A 16,601-nucleotide genomic window follows, 5' to 3' on the forward strand; every position below is an offset into this window, starting at 1 on the left:
AAGATTATAGGTTCACGCCTTACATAGTCTCGGTGCTGAAAAAGGGACGCTAAACCTCAAAAAACCAACAAATATCCCACAGTGCGATCCTGCCCAGAAAAAAAAAAAAAAAACAGAAAAAGGGAGAAGAGGAGCTAAAACGAAATTTCTTCCTGAGTTCCGAGCATTGTAAAATGTGTAAAATAAAGCTGCTTTGCTACACAGCATCATGATTTTAAGAAAGAGTAACATGCTCAAAATTAATTTAAAGTGATACAGTACATTAGGACTAGGGAACAGCATCGATTCAGAACGAACGCAGGTAAAGATTTTCCGCATTGGTATATCTCTGCTGGGCAAATTATTCGAGATCTTGGTGGTTCCCGCAACAAGACACAATAGTCTTTCGGCATTACCCATCGTGAGCGTATTTCTCAGAACTTAGTAACTTGCACAAAAACGGGTAAAAAGGTAAGTGATGACCTACTTAGGTCATCTGCCAAATTAACTTGAGATCCGTCAAGGGGAAACGCTGGACCGATATATCTAAAAAGACGCTAACAGTTGCAATAACTTATTGCTGAGTTGACAGTAGGCAAGATATGTTGTTTTCAGCCAAATATGACCGTAGAACCAGTAACTAACTTTAAGTTATGGGGAAAAAAAAGAGAGGGGGCCACATCCAAATTATTGTGCGGCGAACGAACATTGGCATCTCAAAGTCTAACAGAACATATGATTCAACAGTGGCGTTGTTGCCACAGGTCCTGCAACAATAGACAACACTGATGGAAAACTTAGAAACAGTGTGAGAAAATACTGAAGTGATTGGCGAACACTTCTCCCCTTCGTTTTGTTTACAGCACGTACAGTTATCTGTCAAACACCAGCTTTCAGTAACTGCACAATTGTCATCTGTCCTCTTAAGTATGCTGCCCAAAGATTTCACTTATCATAACCGAACTAGGTGGAGCAACTAAACCAGTTAGACTTGGGAGGGTGGCCAGTTTCTCTCCCCTCTCGTTCAAAAACAGGTATGGTAAACTAGGATAGAGGAATTCGTTCCTAATTAATACTAGGGTTAGTGCTTGGCACATGATACAATTGTGTAATTATAGTCTCAATATATAGCCTAGGTAGTAGGTTGTACACGTCAAAGACTAAATTTCACCCATCAAGTCACCGGGTCGAACGAAATTTAAAATAGAACTGACATGAGCTAGCAAGAGAACTACTCTAATTATTTGACAAACTTCCACAATATTTACGAAATTTCAAACTGGGTCTATTACAGGGATATTATATTGGCATAGCAGTTGACCTACTTTAAATTATCATTGGCCAACAGCAAATCACGGTGTTCCTGAGGAAAAGAAGTCAGAACACGTCATTGCGAGATCCCCGTGTCTCTATAATTATATCGCCAACTGGGGTGCGAGGTTGTCATATATGTTGTATCTTAATTGGGAATTTCGGTAAGTACGAGGGATAGATTAGAACGATTTCCCAAATATTTTCATGTAGGGACCACTTTCACTAGTCATGATATTCTACATTTTAACTAACTCTTCTACCTCGCGAAAGCATATTTATTTTCATGTTTTAACCATATTCCAGCGCACTTATATTTTAACATACTATCAATTAAAACTTCCTAAAACTTTTTGTTAGTACTAACAGAAGAAAATAGGAATATTTCGTAGAAAATAAATGAAGACTACTGCAATACCCTTTTTCTTGAGATCAGCGAAGTCAAGCATTACGAGTTTGGTCAGAGAAAAGATCGGTAACTTTGCGTACTCACCAGTGTCTTCACTGCGGCGTACACCCAGCGTCGTGCTGAAAACTGGGTATCTACTTAAAAGGAAGAAGTAGCAAACTCCGGTCTAGAAAGCCATAATTAATGGCGAAGAAAGCCAATGTGATGACCACACATCATCTCAAACGCATGAGTGACACAAGCTGGCTGGCAGGCCTTGGCCCCATACGGGCTGTTGCGCTACGATTTTCTTTTTTCAATTAAGAATATTTAATGTCTACATAAACCATTAGAACTTGTATAACTATACCTATATAACCTTAAAAATCAAATTCCCCGCACGCCAACAACCAATACATCTACATCTTTAGAATGTGAGGAGTAGTTACTCTTTTATAGGCGTAGGACATTTAAAAAAAAAGAAAAAAAAAAGTCATTTACGTAGTGAAAATTCTCACCACCAATTTACTTTTCGCATATCCATTACTTTTAGTTGCTATTTGTACGTTTTTACTAATTTAGGCTTTCATTAAAATCTCCACAGTATCTTTCTTATCCATTATGATGCTTTGCGGTCTCGGGTTGTTGTGAATCAGTTTACCTTGCACTAATATGACAACAAACCTTCCCATCAACCATACTTACTACAATAGGGATGGCTAATAGAATTAAGAGAGGATATTGAGGAAAACATTATATGCTATTGAACACTGATCCAGTCTTAATCTGTATGGTCGCACTTCTGTTACATTTTGTCTTTCCTTCTTTCTTCATTCCCCCGCCCATTGTATCCACTCGCAAACCCGCCTATTGACATGTGCAACCCCTAAAATTAATACCACTTTTAAAGTTATTCAATACATGTAGTGCTGATCTTGACTACCTCCTCCCACCCTCCTTTCCGAGTGGATTAAAACTGGCTTCTTGCATAAATTATCAAGTTTCTATATATTTCTTAGCTAGTACTGCAGCAAATGTTACAACTTAATTTTCCTCGATCCCCTAAAATTTCAATGACGTGCTCCTGCCATTCCACGTTCCCTTTCGTTTGTGTTCAACTGACCCCTATGATCTCTTTAACTAATGTTGGTCCCATTCTCACTAGCACTAAAGGACACAAGAGTAAAATTACTTAAAAATCCATATATATACCACGAAATTACAGTACTTGCGTAACGAAGCGCTAGACGTGCTGACGTGCCAACTACGGAAGTACGCGCTCAAAAAAAAAAAAAAAAAAAAAAAATCTCAGCAGCCGGCATAAACTATAAATCCGAATGACAAAGACTTACTAAAAACATTTCAGAAACGCAGTTAATTTATGCAGGCGACAAAAATAAACACCATGCATGATGAAATCCTCCATAATTGCGGCAACCACAGTTAACTGTGAAGAATGATGGGATTTTAATATTTAAATACATTCTCTTCGGAAGTGTTGTTTATTGTCGAGCTTATAAAGATAAATGGGTTAATTCACAACAGAACAGTACAAACACCATGTGCATAAGATTTTTCGTAGTTTATCTTGTTTCCTCCCACTTCCGTCATTCCACCATTATAATTCATCTCATAGTAGCGTCTCCCTTAAGCCTTAAAAAAAAGTAACAACAGAAGTTATTTATGAAGACGACAAAAATTTAAGTAATATTTGAACACAGAAAAAGTATGGGACAGTTCACTACGGTACTAGGCAGTCATACTGCAAATGACCATTTAACATAATATCTACCGTCGCTAACGTGCCTGCTCACCACGGACGCAGCCTGTGGTGATGCTGCAGTTTCGCCCTGCCCTAAACCGACATAGATCCAAAACTAGTTCGTATTGACTGGGCAAGGTTCTAGATTACTGGTCCCCCTTCCCATTGAGCAGTAATAAAGACAGAAAACAACGTGCCCTGCGGGGCTTTAACCCGTCTTCACTCGCTAACGCTCGCTCGCCAATACTGTGTAAATTAAATGTATAAACTTTAGTACAGAAAGAAACCAACCCAGCTACTAACCTACATGGGGGACCAGTAATCTAGACCCTTCCCTATTGACTGCATAGAATACCCCTAGATCAAATGGTCGGGTCTTAGTTTCAGCGTATCCCCACTGTCGCTAACATACCTGCTACCTACGTATTAGCACCCACGTGGGTTCTTCAGCTTCGACCTGAACTGAACCGGAATAAAAGCATAGCTAGCTTCTAGTGACAATCTAAAAGTTGATAACGGGATTTTTTCTGGCCTATGTTTAGCAGAAGGGGTCCAGCTCTTTTCATTAAAAAATGTTACAATTTTGGTAATTTCTGCTCACATTCGGTTAGTTTGGGGAAGGGTTGGTTAGTTTAAGTTAGGTTAGTTTAGTTTATGTTATATTAGTGTAAGAGTCCCGCATAATTTTCCAAGAAATGATAGAATTTCGCTTATTTCTACTAATATCACGTTAGTTTAGGTTAGTTCAGGTTAGCTTACGTTAGTTTATGTTAGGTTAGGTTAGATTTGGTTACGTTATGTTACGTCTAAGTACTTGTATCACTCATTTCTCCTGTAAATTTTGCGTTTTTTAAGTGATTCTGGACCTCTTGTACTAAACATACCCCTTTTTTCTGGTGGTTCATGTCGAATATTACCAGGAAAATTGGAATATCTAAATACTCTTCCTAAAATTAACCTTCACGAAGGAATGCAATGTTGCCTATCAAATACGATATTTGAAGGCGATAACGGCGTTGTCAAAAAAACTGGATACTTAATTTGTAATGAAACTCCTATTGTAAACTTGAACCCACTAATTAATTAAACGTAAGGTTAGCTTGTCTGATGGGAAAAGAACGTTTACATTATTTATCTAAGAGAACCCTATTATAGCAACATTGCTGTCCCGAAAAATTGACCATTATTATCTAAATAACAAATTCTCAAAATATCTGAAGACCCGAATGACCCATTAACTGAATTAAAATCCACCTGGATTATCAGAAAGCTCTTTAGGTCTAGTTTTTAACACAGAAAAAAAATAAGAACAACGAAAAAGTGCGAAAATGTCAGGCTCATATACGAAAATTTAACCTATATCCGGCATAAATAAAAATTACCTTCGACCGAAGTATACACACTTACAAAGTTGCAATATTCAAGGATTCTGACGCTTTCAGAACCAAAACTACAAGGACGAAAATTGTTTTACTTATGATCTCACCTTCATGAAAAGTCACAAATTATATAGTTTGTACATCAATATCCATTCTTACATAACTGTCTTAATTCAGATACTATGATGATAGCTGATATTATATTCCAAAATTATTTACAAGTGCCCACCTGCAATTAACACCCATTTCTTTCCATTTGTTTACATTCAAAAAAATAACAGACACAGATGAATAATAAACTTAACCTACCTTAGTTTCTACACACGTTCCATTTATTATTTTCGTACTATATAACTCGATCACCACTTCTTTGTTACACACTTAACACTATTTAAAAAAATACACTTAAATAAGCGATTTTTCAGTTTTTAAATTCTCCAGTCCCTGTTTCTTTCTTTACGAATGCTATCTGTCACTTTCTGTCTGCTCTGACTCGTCGCACGAACAGGCGTAAACTCATCTGCCAAATATGCGGAAATTTGCGATATTTGAAAGGCATCTTTTGATTGGATATGTATGAGAATATCATCGTTCAAAACTAGGATTAACCAATAACATGTATTGTATGAAACGGTCATCAAGAAAACCTGGAAAAAAATATATTTAATATCCCATCCACCTTTTAGTGTGAACCATAGTAGGAACAAATGAAATGCGATAACCGATAATCAAGCGAAAGCAAATATGGCTGAGGAAGATTTGCCGTCTGGGTGGGAAAAGCGGTTGAGCAGGTCTACTGGTGTGTTTTATCATATTTTTCCGTATACGAAAATCTGTTTACATCAAATATTTGTGTTATTATGAAAAACATTCATAAACACGTTGTATTCTTTTATTAATTAAAGTATTATTGTTTGTAGCTTGTACATCATGCCGAATGTCAATTCGTTACCCGATTGATCTTTTAGTCGTTGCAAGATCACGTAAACAACGAATTGCCATCAATTTTATACTGGCCACTTTTGTTATCGTTAAGTCGTTGATAGTGTAAGTTATTAATTGTAAAACAGTGTAGTTATCACATCAAGGAGGTGTAACTGGGTTTCCCATTCATTTTATAAATGTAATATTGGAAGTACACGTTTCAAGTTGCAATAAACATCAGTGGCATATGTCAGCCTGAGGGGGAAGGAATTTTTTAAGGTTATGTTTAGCAGAAGGGGTCCAGAGGCAGGTAAAAAGAATTAGAGGAGAAATAGATGATGCAAGTAGTTAGATGTAACATAACAACCAACTCTAACCTAAGCTAACCTGAACTAACCTAATATTACTAGAAATAAAGTATGCTTAGTACATGGGCCCCAGAAACACGTGAAAGAAAAATTCAGGAGAAATAAATGATGCAAGTACTTTGTAACCAAATCTAACCTAATATTAGAAGAAATGAGCGAAATTCTATCATTTTTTGAAAAATTATGCGGGACTCCTACACTAATACAATATAAACTAAACTAAACTAACCTAACCTACCCTAAACTAACCTAATATGAACAGAAATTACGAAAATTGTAACATTTTTGGTCAATGTTCCGTTAAGGGGGTCCAGTGTCTTTGACTGCACTTCTTTCTATTGATTTTCGTTTGATTACATAATATAACGTTATATTAGGTTAGGTTAGGTCAGGTTAGCTTAGGTTAGGTTAGATTAGCTTAGGTCAGGATAGATTAGGTTAGCTTAATGGGGTCCAGTGTAGTTTTGGACCCCCTTAACGGAACATGGACCCATTTTTTTAGAGAAAAGAGCTGGACCCCTTCTGCTAAACATAGGCCATAGAAATAAGTCAATTTCTACCTTTTTTTTTTTTTTCAAAATTATGCTGGACCCATACACTAACATAATGTAACATAACCTAACCGAAACTTATCTAATGTGAATAGAAATTACCGAAATTTCAACATTTTTTATAAAAACACTTTGTTTTTTTAATATTGCCTAATTTTGGTTAGATAGGGTTAGGTAAGGTTAATTTTGGTTAGGATGCGTCAGGTTAGCTTTGTAATTTCAATGTAAATTGTGTCTACTTACGTCGACTCCAACTGTCTGACTTTTTTTTTTATTATTGTAAAGTGTATTCTCCTTGCACTACATGTGGTTTAACTGGCGTTTACCGCCGTTGGGCCTAACTTATGTAATAATTAAAAGAAACCAAGCTTGACCTTGTTCCAAAGTTGGTCGTCCGTTTCTAGCAAAGTTTTGAAAATTTACCGGGAAGAAATGAATAATGTATAAGGAGAGCGAAAGTTATGTTTAGTTTCTTAAATAGACGGTTCTAAACATGTAACTATTTGGCAAGCGGAGGGAACTACTTGGCGCAGTTACCTCATAGTAGGATTATGGGAATGTAATGACCATTTGTTTTGTAAATGTGTCTGGTGATAATCAGGAAAATCTATTAAAAGTAAGTAAAGTTATGGCTTAATATATCTAAAAATAAATTGTATAGGATATGGTAAGCAAATAACTGTAAAGATATGTGAAGAAAGTTATAATTTTCAATATAACGGTAAGTAACATAACCAATATGGCGGCAAGGTTCTAGAACACGGATCCCTTTCCCATTTAGCTGTAATAAAGACAGGAAATAACCTGCCCTGTGGGGCTCTAACGCGCTCGATCGGCAATACAATGTGAATTAAATATTAAACTGTGGTACAAAAAGGAACTAATTATTACGCTTTTTAGTCAAAAAGTAGGTGGACGACCAACTTCGGAATAAATGCCGTAATTATTATTCTTGTTGAAAAGCTGGAAGCGCTTAACAGAATATATGCCCTAGATGTAATAGTAACGTGTTGTATGCTGGAGTTCAATTACGACAGTTACACCGCGAAAAGGGATTAAGTTTTATAAGAGGTTCAGACGTAATCTACCCCATCATACCACAGTATAACCAAACTTACGCTAAATTAACCTAAATTTTATGCCACGAATGTGTAGACTCCTATCAAATAGGTCTAAAAAAGTTTGTTAGTTGTATACTTCCCGTTTTGTAATTTATTCAGCAACTTCCAGTATTTTATAAATTTAGCTTGTTTACTACATTCATTACTAGAATGTAGTATTATTAAGTTTCAAAGCATGAATCGTAGCTCCTTTCCCGGCGGTATCTCGTATTGGTATTCGGATTCCATGTTAAGCTGTATAGCCTTGCTGCTGAGAAGGACAGTAAGATAAAATCCAAGTCTAGCCATGAAAAAATTTCGTACTAATTTAGTAATTCGTCATTCGGAGTAGCAGCGGCCTGTTTTGGGGTGCTGGTGTAGTTTTATCGCACCACATTTTGGATGATTTAGGCTACAATAAAATTGAATACTTCGCATGAAAACCATATTTATAAGGAGCAATTTTCTGCAGGCGAAAGAATTAAATACAAAGTACTACAGCTGTATTTTAGATTTACAAGTGTAGGATGACTAATGTAAAATCATTACAAGTGGTTTATGCCGGACAAAATAAGTGAGTACATATAAAAGATGACTCTATTTAATGCTATTTTCCACTGGCAGTGTATTTCTGCAGTGTACAGAAGCTGTATTTTATGTTTACAAGTGGAGCATTACTAAAACACAGACAAGTGCTATTGAAACTCGTATCATTGCCAAAACCCACTTACTTCACTACCATCGCTGACGCATCTGCTCTGACTCGGTTAGATAGCATTCGTACTTTTTAGTGGCCACCTAGCACAGGTTTTTTTTGTTTGTCTTTTGCACTGCACTTTTTATGACACATTCGCAAACCGTATTTATACCCAGGTCATAAGAGGATTGATTGTTTCAACAAATACTTCTGGTTGCTCCGTTGAATTTTATCTATGCCAAGTAAGATGTTTTCGTGTCGTCCCCCGGAGATCTTTTAGGGAATAATAAGGAGGAAATTAGTTAAATAATTATATTTTTTCAACAATTATTTCGAGTGGTGTGCCAAAAGTAAACCTGCACGCTGTTCGTACAATTCTGCATTTAACTTTCATTTCGGTTTGAGCTGCTCTCACTCGCTTAGATACACTTCTTGCTTCTAGTGACCATTTAGCACAGGTTTGTTTGTTTTGGCACTGTAGTTTGCATGGCATATGTCCAACACTGCATTTATACCCATAACGGCTATGTCCTCCTAAAGTGAATCTGTATCCAGAAATTCGATTCCTCCCGTAAGTAATTCATAAGGTACTAGGAATGCATTTCCTGATGAAAGAAATAAGCCTACATGAATTCATGAAAAAGTAATGCACGAGTTCATATATTGTCCTCTAAAATAAAATCACACCAACATATCTTGCTTGGACGAAGACTTGAACTTAGAACGTGTTGAGAAAACAGTTATTGACAATCCAACCGGCTGTTAGTTATCACAGTAACGCGATTCAGGCACGAAACTTGTATTAAACTCCTAAAAAGTGTATGTTAGATTCTAAAGCTTAATAAGTAAAAAGTCTTATAATGTACAGGAATTCCAATAGAAGTGTTAAACATTATACTGGTAAAACAATTTTCGTAAATTATTTCTAAAACAAGAATTTTGGGTATAGCTTTATTATGTACATACTTTTAATTTGTTAATAAAAGTATGGCAAATAAGCTTTATATTACATTTGAAACATGATGTTTAAACACTTAAGTCATGTGGTGACGTAACCCCTTTCTATTCTTAAAGTTATGCGTAGAGTTGATTTAAATATGAGTTACATGAAGCATTCCGGCAAAATCAAAATCTGGTAATTTTATTTATTTATTTATGTATTCAAAGTGATATATGGCAGCAACCATACTTGCGTTAGGTAAATGGTGTGGAGTTCGCCCTTCTTTCCCCTGGTAATTGATAGAAGAACGTTTCTTTGAATTTGCTCTTCTTTCCCGTAATAACTGACAGAGGAACGTTTTCTTGAGTCCACCGGTATAAAGAAAGTTTAAAATGCATTTTCCCAAAATAAGCCTTCGTTGAGTTAGCCCTAAGTTCCCAGAACGCGTCATATTTTAAATATATATATCATTTCATCCAATTTACCTTAATTGTTCCTTCGTTTTATATTTTGCTTGCATATGGTGCCAACACTTGGTTTATTTTCTGTCATTTGAGGGTAACGTCACACATCTACATAGTGCCATTATCTGTGCGTAAAATTTCAAATTAGTCATCCTTGACTTATTTGAGGAAATCATGATGCTACATAAAAGACTAATGTATGGGAGTGCATTTTACACATCGTGAATTTAGGAGGAACCAATTGTTTGGATTATCCTTTACATGGAAGCGGTAAATTCTTCACAGTAAAAGTACGTTACCTTGGTGTTCTCGGATCTTATTAATTTCAACAGATGTTAAGATTCAGGACAAACTAAGAATCTTTTATTTTTATCTTAATGAAAAAGTTCTGGCCTGAAATTCAGGCCGCCACATATGATACTTCGGGCACCGTTAATCATGTTCGATTTTCGACAAAATATTATGCTCTATCTGTGGGAACGGTTCAAGACGTTTTGTTGCATTTTGTTTTATTTCAAATATAATTTACTGATTTAAATATCCTCCGTTTGGAAGTGTGTGTCCAAGTTCTCGTGCTGTGAATTCTGTATCTGTTATTTGCGATTTTTTTCAATGTTGGACCCTGCATTCGATAATGTGGAATCGAGATTGTTTCAGAATGTCACAATATCTTGTAGAACAATCTGAAACCATTCTAACATATAAAGGAGAGGACACATGAATGTCTTTTGCGTAGCATATAAAAAAAAGCGATACATGAATTCACAGTTCACTTGTCAATAGGCAAAGAAAGAGAGCAATTCACCAAATTTGGTCCAATAATACCTGTAAGCTTTTGTCAGGATCATGCTGATTGTTTGAGTTGTACTGATTACTGAACTGAGTCGTACTGCAGAGTGTAAATGTGCTGACTATTTGCATATTCATAAAAGAGTGATATATATGAACTACACTCTGTAAAGAAAAAATAGCGACACTTGCTCGGATATGGTTTTCTCAACATACTTTAACCTTCTTACGTCCCTCGGGTCCATTTTGACCCAAAGCGATTTTTCAACTTGATTATCTCGGACACTATGTGAGCTGTGATCACCATGCTTCGTGACTTTTAGTTATTTTACCAAATATGTGTTTTGCAAAAATTTCGATTCAAATCTCCATCCTGTTACGTCACAGTAGAAAAACTAACACATAAGTTCCTCGGGTCCATTTAGACCCATTAGTTCAATGAATATTTAAGTGACTGAAAAATCATTATTGAATGGATTTCTGATGATAATACATCCACAAAACAATGCAAAAACTATTATTATTATTATTATTATTATTATTATTATTATTATTATTATTATTATTATTAGTTATTGCACTGTCCGAAAATAATTTAGTTTCTTCCAGTATACTGTACTGGCAACATTGTTTAGTTTTTTTCAGATACCTTGTTTTGGCAACATTGTTTAGGTTGATTTTGGATAAGTTTTTATTCGAAGTATTGCTTGTTTCCTCGTTGTGCAGTAATTACAGTCCATTTTGGTGTCCAAAATGACTGCTTTGACACCAGAAGAATTCAAAACTTTCTTACTTTTTCTGACGATGAAGTGACATCTGAAACGGAGGATCAATTATCAGTGCAGGATTCTTTGTCTTCGTCTTCCCTGTCTGTCGAAAATTCTTCGGAAAGCTTTGATTGAAAACTGCATCAAGATCTCCCTCGTGGCTAAGCGGTTGCGCCTTTGACGTGGGACACCCTGCTTCGATTCCTGGCGGGAGCTCATGTGGTTCGGATTCCACCCTAATCAGTAGGTCCACGTCTCATATAGTCTCGCTGCTGAAAGGGACGCTAAACTAAAATCAACTCAACTGAAAACTACATCAAACAAACAAAAATGTGCTAAGAACAAATGCAGCCCAAGAAATCGTACGATCGCTCCGTAGAGAGACACAGGAGGAGTGTGTTCATCAAACGACGAGTAGCCCTGATGTTTTAAGGAAAAGAGGTATTGTCACATGTTAAAGGGAATAGACGAAAAAAATACGATCAAATACAGTCTGTGAAACAAATTTATCTGTAAAAGACATCCCAATCAGATTTGTGAGCAATTTCAAAAACAGTAAAATGGGTATTCACATGTTTCAAGTAGCATAAAAGAAAACAACCACTTACGTGGATTTTGTTCTCAGAGGTTTTCAATATAAGTTAACCAAAAGTAACCTAAATAAAACCTGCTTACAACAGAAGTCAAATGTATTATATATATATATATATATATATATATATATATATATATATATATATATATATATATATATATATATATATATATATATATATATATATATATATGTGTGTGTGTGTGTGTGTGTGTATGTGTGTGTGTGTGATGTTTAAGTGTTCTAGATGCAAGGGCATCTCTGGCATGTTAAATTTCGGTGAATAATAAAACACTTGTACAATTATTTCTAAATATTTGAGGACGACAGGAAAATATGTATTTAAAAAATATAGGGGGCCGAGAACACACACCCCCAAACAGTGACGCTTGTCTAGATTTGACCCATCTTTTGTTATATTTGGCACAAACCAGTCGCAACGCTATTGCATGTACAAATGTAGTGTAAACTACAAATTGAAACATAATAAAATAAATGGGTCCATTTTGACCCAGAGGAACTTATGTGTATGCAAAAATCGAGGGACGTACAAGGGTTAATCAATATGATTTTTTACATGAATTCTTGATAATATTACAATGCATATTCCTAATGAGCAGTTCATTCTTAATACTTGCGCCAGAGGTTCAGGCTTTTGGCATGAATTTAGTGAATTTATATGCATATATAAGTAGCTATGTGTGTTTTGAGCAAAATCGTTTGTAGGAAGAGTAATACATAAAACTGAAAAAGATCAACAACAATAGCAGAAAACAAGAAATGGAATTTCTTTAGGGTAAGACATATTGTGTGCAAACATCGGGAAGTACGATACACCAAACTAGTATTTTGTATGTGCACCATGGGCTTCCCGCATTGCAGCGAATCATCGAAGCCCTTTGGTAACAAAGCTGTTGCAAAATGCAACCTCGATATCACGGAATAACACCCGGATTATCCGTTCCTTGAATTCCATTCTATTTGAGATAGTTGTCTATTGGATTTTCTACGCATATTGATCCACAAATTTTCAACTGGATTCATGTTGGGTGAGTTTGTAGGCCACATAAGTCTCTAAATAGTCATATTCTTGAACCACGTATTAACAATTTTCGCTCGGTGACATGAAGCATTATCGTCCTGCAAAAGGAAGTAGTCCAAAGTTTCTTCAGAAAAGTCATCTTTAGCTGTTGTAAGAACTTTACGTACCAGAATTTGAAGATATTTTCGAGCATCATGATCCTTCACATATATCCGTCGTTCTGACGTCTTTAACGGTAAACCATACCCATACCATCACTCAGTAACTGAATATTTTCATCTCTTAAACAAAATCCTTGTCAAGTTCCTTGCTTGTTCGTATCCACAACTTCACACCACCATCGTTTCCCTCTATTCTAAACTTCTTTTCAACGAAGAAAACGACATGCTTTCAGTTGTCGTAAGTCCAAGTTGCATATCGACTCACAAAACTACATGTTGAAGTCCTCTGTGTTTTGTCAGTTTCGACTTTCTGCGTGGTTTCTTCTTTGTAATATCCTCTTCATACAGTCAAAACAATACAGTTGTACGAGTAACTGCAGTTCCAAAATCATGTCAAACTAGAGAAGCGTTTTTTAGGAAAATCACTCCTTAAATCTGCGGTGCTATTGATTTCATTCAGCAATCTGCTCTGGGTGATGCTTTCTTTTTCTTTTCACACTGTTGACGAAGGGACGATTTGTTATGCTGTTTCCACTTGTGAATTACTCTTCCTGCCGTAGAATGATGGATTTTCAGAATTCCATCTATTCCTTTAGAGATTTGCCTTAGCTGCGCAAAGCAAGAATTATGTCTTGTTCATATGGCAACAACTCACATTTCTTACCCATCTTATTTGTTTACAGTCCACATGTAGCAACAATATCACACACACACAAACAACACTGCACAACAACAATTTTACCACTTGACACTGTCCAAACAATGAGAAAGCAAAGAACAATCATAAAATGTTATTTACCTCAGCCTATACATCACAAATGCAATGAAGAATTCTCACTACAATAATTTACGAGACGCACTCAGTGCCATCTATCAAAAATACTGATACACAAACAATTGACAAGCAATGTCGTACACCACAGGTGTCACAGATAACACAAATGAACTATCCCACTCTTCTTTTCCTTTTATTCTTCTTCTAACGGGCTGCAACTATGGTTTTCTGTGTAAGTTAATTTGAGAATTGAGGTGTCGCTATTTTTTCTTTACAGAGTGTAATTAACTCTATGCCCTATAAAACCCGGAGGTTCAATGCCGCGTTCACAAAAGTTCTACATTGACTTATGTCCTTAGCCAACTGAATCCAGTTCCTACTTTGTATTCCTATTTCTGCGAGCTCTATGATAATATTGCCTTCCCATCTACGTGTAGGTCTTTCTAATGATCGTTTTCCGATTGAATTTCCAGTAGAAATTTGATAGTGTTCCTACTTTCTTCTATTCTGGCTACATGTTCTCTCACCTGAGCCTCCTAGACTTGTGACCCTAACAATGTTCAGTAAACGGTATAAATTAAACAGTTCCTTGTAAAGTTTCCACCATTCCCCATTCCAGTTCCTCTTGGGCCCGAATAATTGTCCCAGGATTTTATTCTCAAATACTTTTCATTCTTCCTTCAGAGTAAGCACAACGGGCATGATGATCGTTTTATATATTTTAAGCTTCTAATTCCTCTGCAGTTCGCAATGACAAAAATTTTGAACTGAATAATAACACGAGTTTCCTGCTTCCAGGCGATATTTAATTTCTTCGATTTGGTTTTGGTTTGTTAACATTGATCCTAGATATTTGAAAGTGTCCACTTTGTCGAAGGTATTATTTGATATTTTGACACATCCATAATTTGCAGTATTACGATTCCGGCGAACTTCCTTGTATTTAATTTACTTCTAAACCTATGTCTCTGCAAGCATTTAAGACGTAAGACCTCTGCATTTCTTTTTATTGTTCTCCTATCATCCTCTATTATATTTACATCATTAGCATACGCCATAACCTGGTGAATACCATTCAGCTTTAGGCCCTGGTTGCTATCTTTGATTTTCCTGATAGCGTACTCCAGAACAAAGTTGAATAATAATGGTAACAACGCATATCATGGTTTCATGCCATTCTCACGTGAAAGCTCGTGAACAAGAATTTTGCTACTCGGGCTTTACTTTGGAATACATATAAACACATTTTAATTAATCTAACTAGGTTTTTCGGTATTCCAAATTCAATAAGAATGTTGTACAATGTTTCCCCCCTAGCCGAGTTGTAGACCTTTCTAAAATCAATGAATGGTTGTTGATCGAGGTATTGTATTCCGATTTCTTCATGAGTATTTCTCGAATGTTAAATATCTAGTCGATAGGTGTTCGATTTTGCCTAAACTGACACTGATAATCTCCAATAATTTAATATGCGTATGAGGTCAATCTTACTAATAGAATGTTTGAGAGGATTTTATAGGATGCTGACAGAAGAGAAATGCCTCGATAATTATTACAATCAGTTTGTCGTCTTTCTTTAAATTGGAACAATGATTGATTCTTTCCACTCTTTTGGTAATTCTTCCTAAGGAGAATGAGCTTGTGTTCCACAATAATTCCCCTCTAGCTAAAATTAACTCAGCCGAAATTTCCTCTACAAGCCAGGGTTTGCCCAAGTGGGCCCAGCCCGAAAAAACCCGGTGGGTTTTTTCGGGTTGGACCCACCTGAAAAACCCCACTTTAAAACCCACCTGGGTTTTTGATCTATTTGTTAGTATATTATTGATACAACTAAGGTGATCACATTGTAAGTGATTTTTATCAGATTTTAGACTGTCCTTGGGCGAATTAGAGGCTTTCACGTTAAGGTATACAACAACATTCAACAAAGACTTTTATCAAGTTCTGAATGCACTAAATGATTTTTTTTTTAAAAAGAAACTTACCTTAGCTTGAGATAGTTATAGAACAAATTAATGTATGGATTATGCTTATAGCCTATTTGAAGTAAAATAAGCAATTTTGTACTTCAGAAAATATTTTCCATGAATAGTATGCTCGTCGACTTGGCGACACCAAGGGACATTATCACTCATACGTTTGACGGGTGTAAGGTCATAGGTGCCGGTACTAATAGTGCATATGTAAATACATTAGTAAAACAATTAGTATTATTTCTTACCTTTGATGTAAAACACAAGGTTCTTCAACTAAAATCTGGTTTTCCAACAATAACAGTTTAATTCAGTCATTTGTTGCTACTCTTCAAATAAGCATTCTGTAGAATCAACACCAGCAATAGCGTAAAAAAAATTTGTCAAATTTAAGAAGCTTAATGCTCGGGGTTCCGAAGACTATGTAACGCTTACTATTTCAAGTGCTGAGTTCAAATTTCCGTACTAGTGGAAGTTTTGATGTACACACCGTGAAAGAAGTGCTCGGAAATTCCCGAATTAAACGCAGACGGATCGGAAATGAATACTTCAACAATAAAACTATTTATTTTACGCTTAAGCCTGCCATACGTCCCGTAAAAAACGGGAATGTCCCGTTTTTGGGCCCGAGTGTCC

At 35.9% G+C, this 16,601-nt stretch overlaps 2 protein-coding genes across 2 annotated transcripts in view; one reads left to right on the forward strand and one right to left on the reverse strand.

Moving 5' to 3' along the window:
• LOC145690241 (ecotropic viral integration site 5 ortholog-like) overlaps positions 1–5,363 on the reverse strand; it is a 176,583-nt gene extending 171,220 nt beyond the window's left edge. Inside the window, exon 1 of the mRNA XM_081764943.1 lies at positions 5,129–5,363. The gene's annotated coding sequence lies outside the window, so the exon portion shown is untranslated. The remainder of the gene's footprint in view (positions 1–5,128) is intronic.
• A 98-nt stretch (positions 5,364–5,461) lies between these two features.
• Positions 5,462–16,601, forward strand: part of LOC145690243 (peptidyl-prolyl cis-trans isomerase NIMA-interacting 1-like) — a gene marked incomplete in the record, with an annotated part of 50,939 nt that continues 39,799 nt past the window's right edge. The window contains 1 exon segment of the mRNA XM_081764950.1: positions 5,462–5,618. Within this exon segment, the coding sequence (XP_081621076.1) occupies positions 5,564–5,618 (55 nt within the window).

This window comes from Thermobia domestica, chromosome 7 (genome assembly GCF_964235325.1).
Source record: "Thermobia domestica chromosome 7, izTheDome1.hap1.1, whole genome shotgun sequence".
NCBI classification, from domain to species: Eukaryota; Metazoa; Arthropoda; class Insecta; order Zygentoma; family Lepismatidae; genus Thermobia; species Thermobia domestica.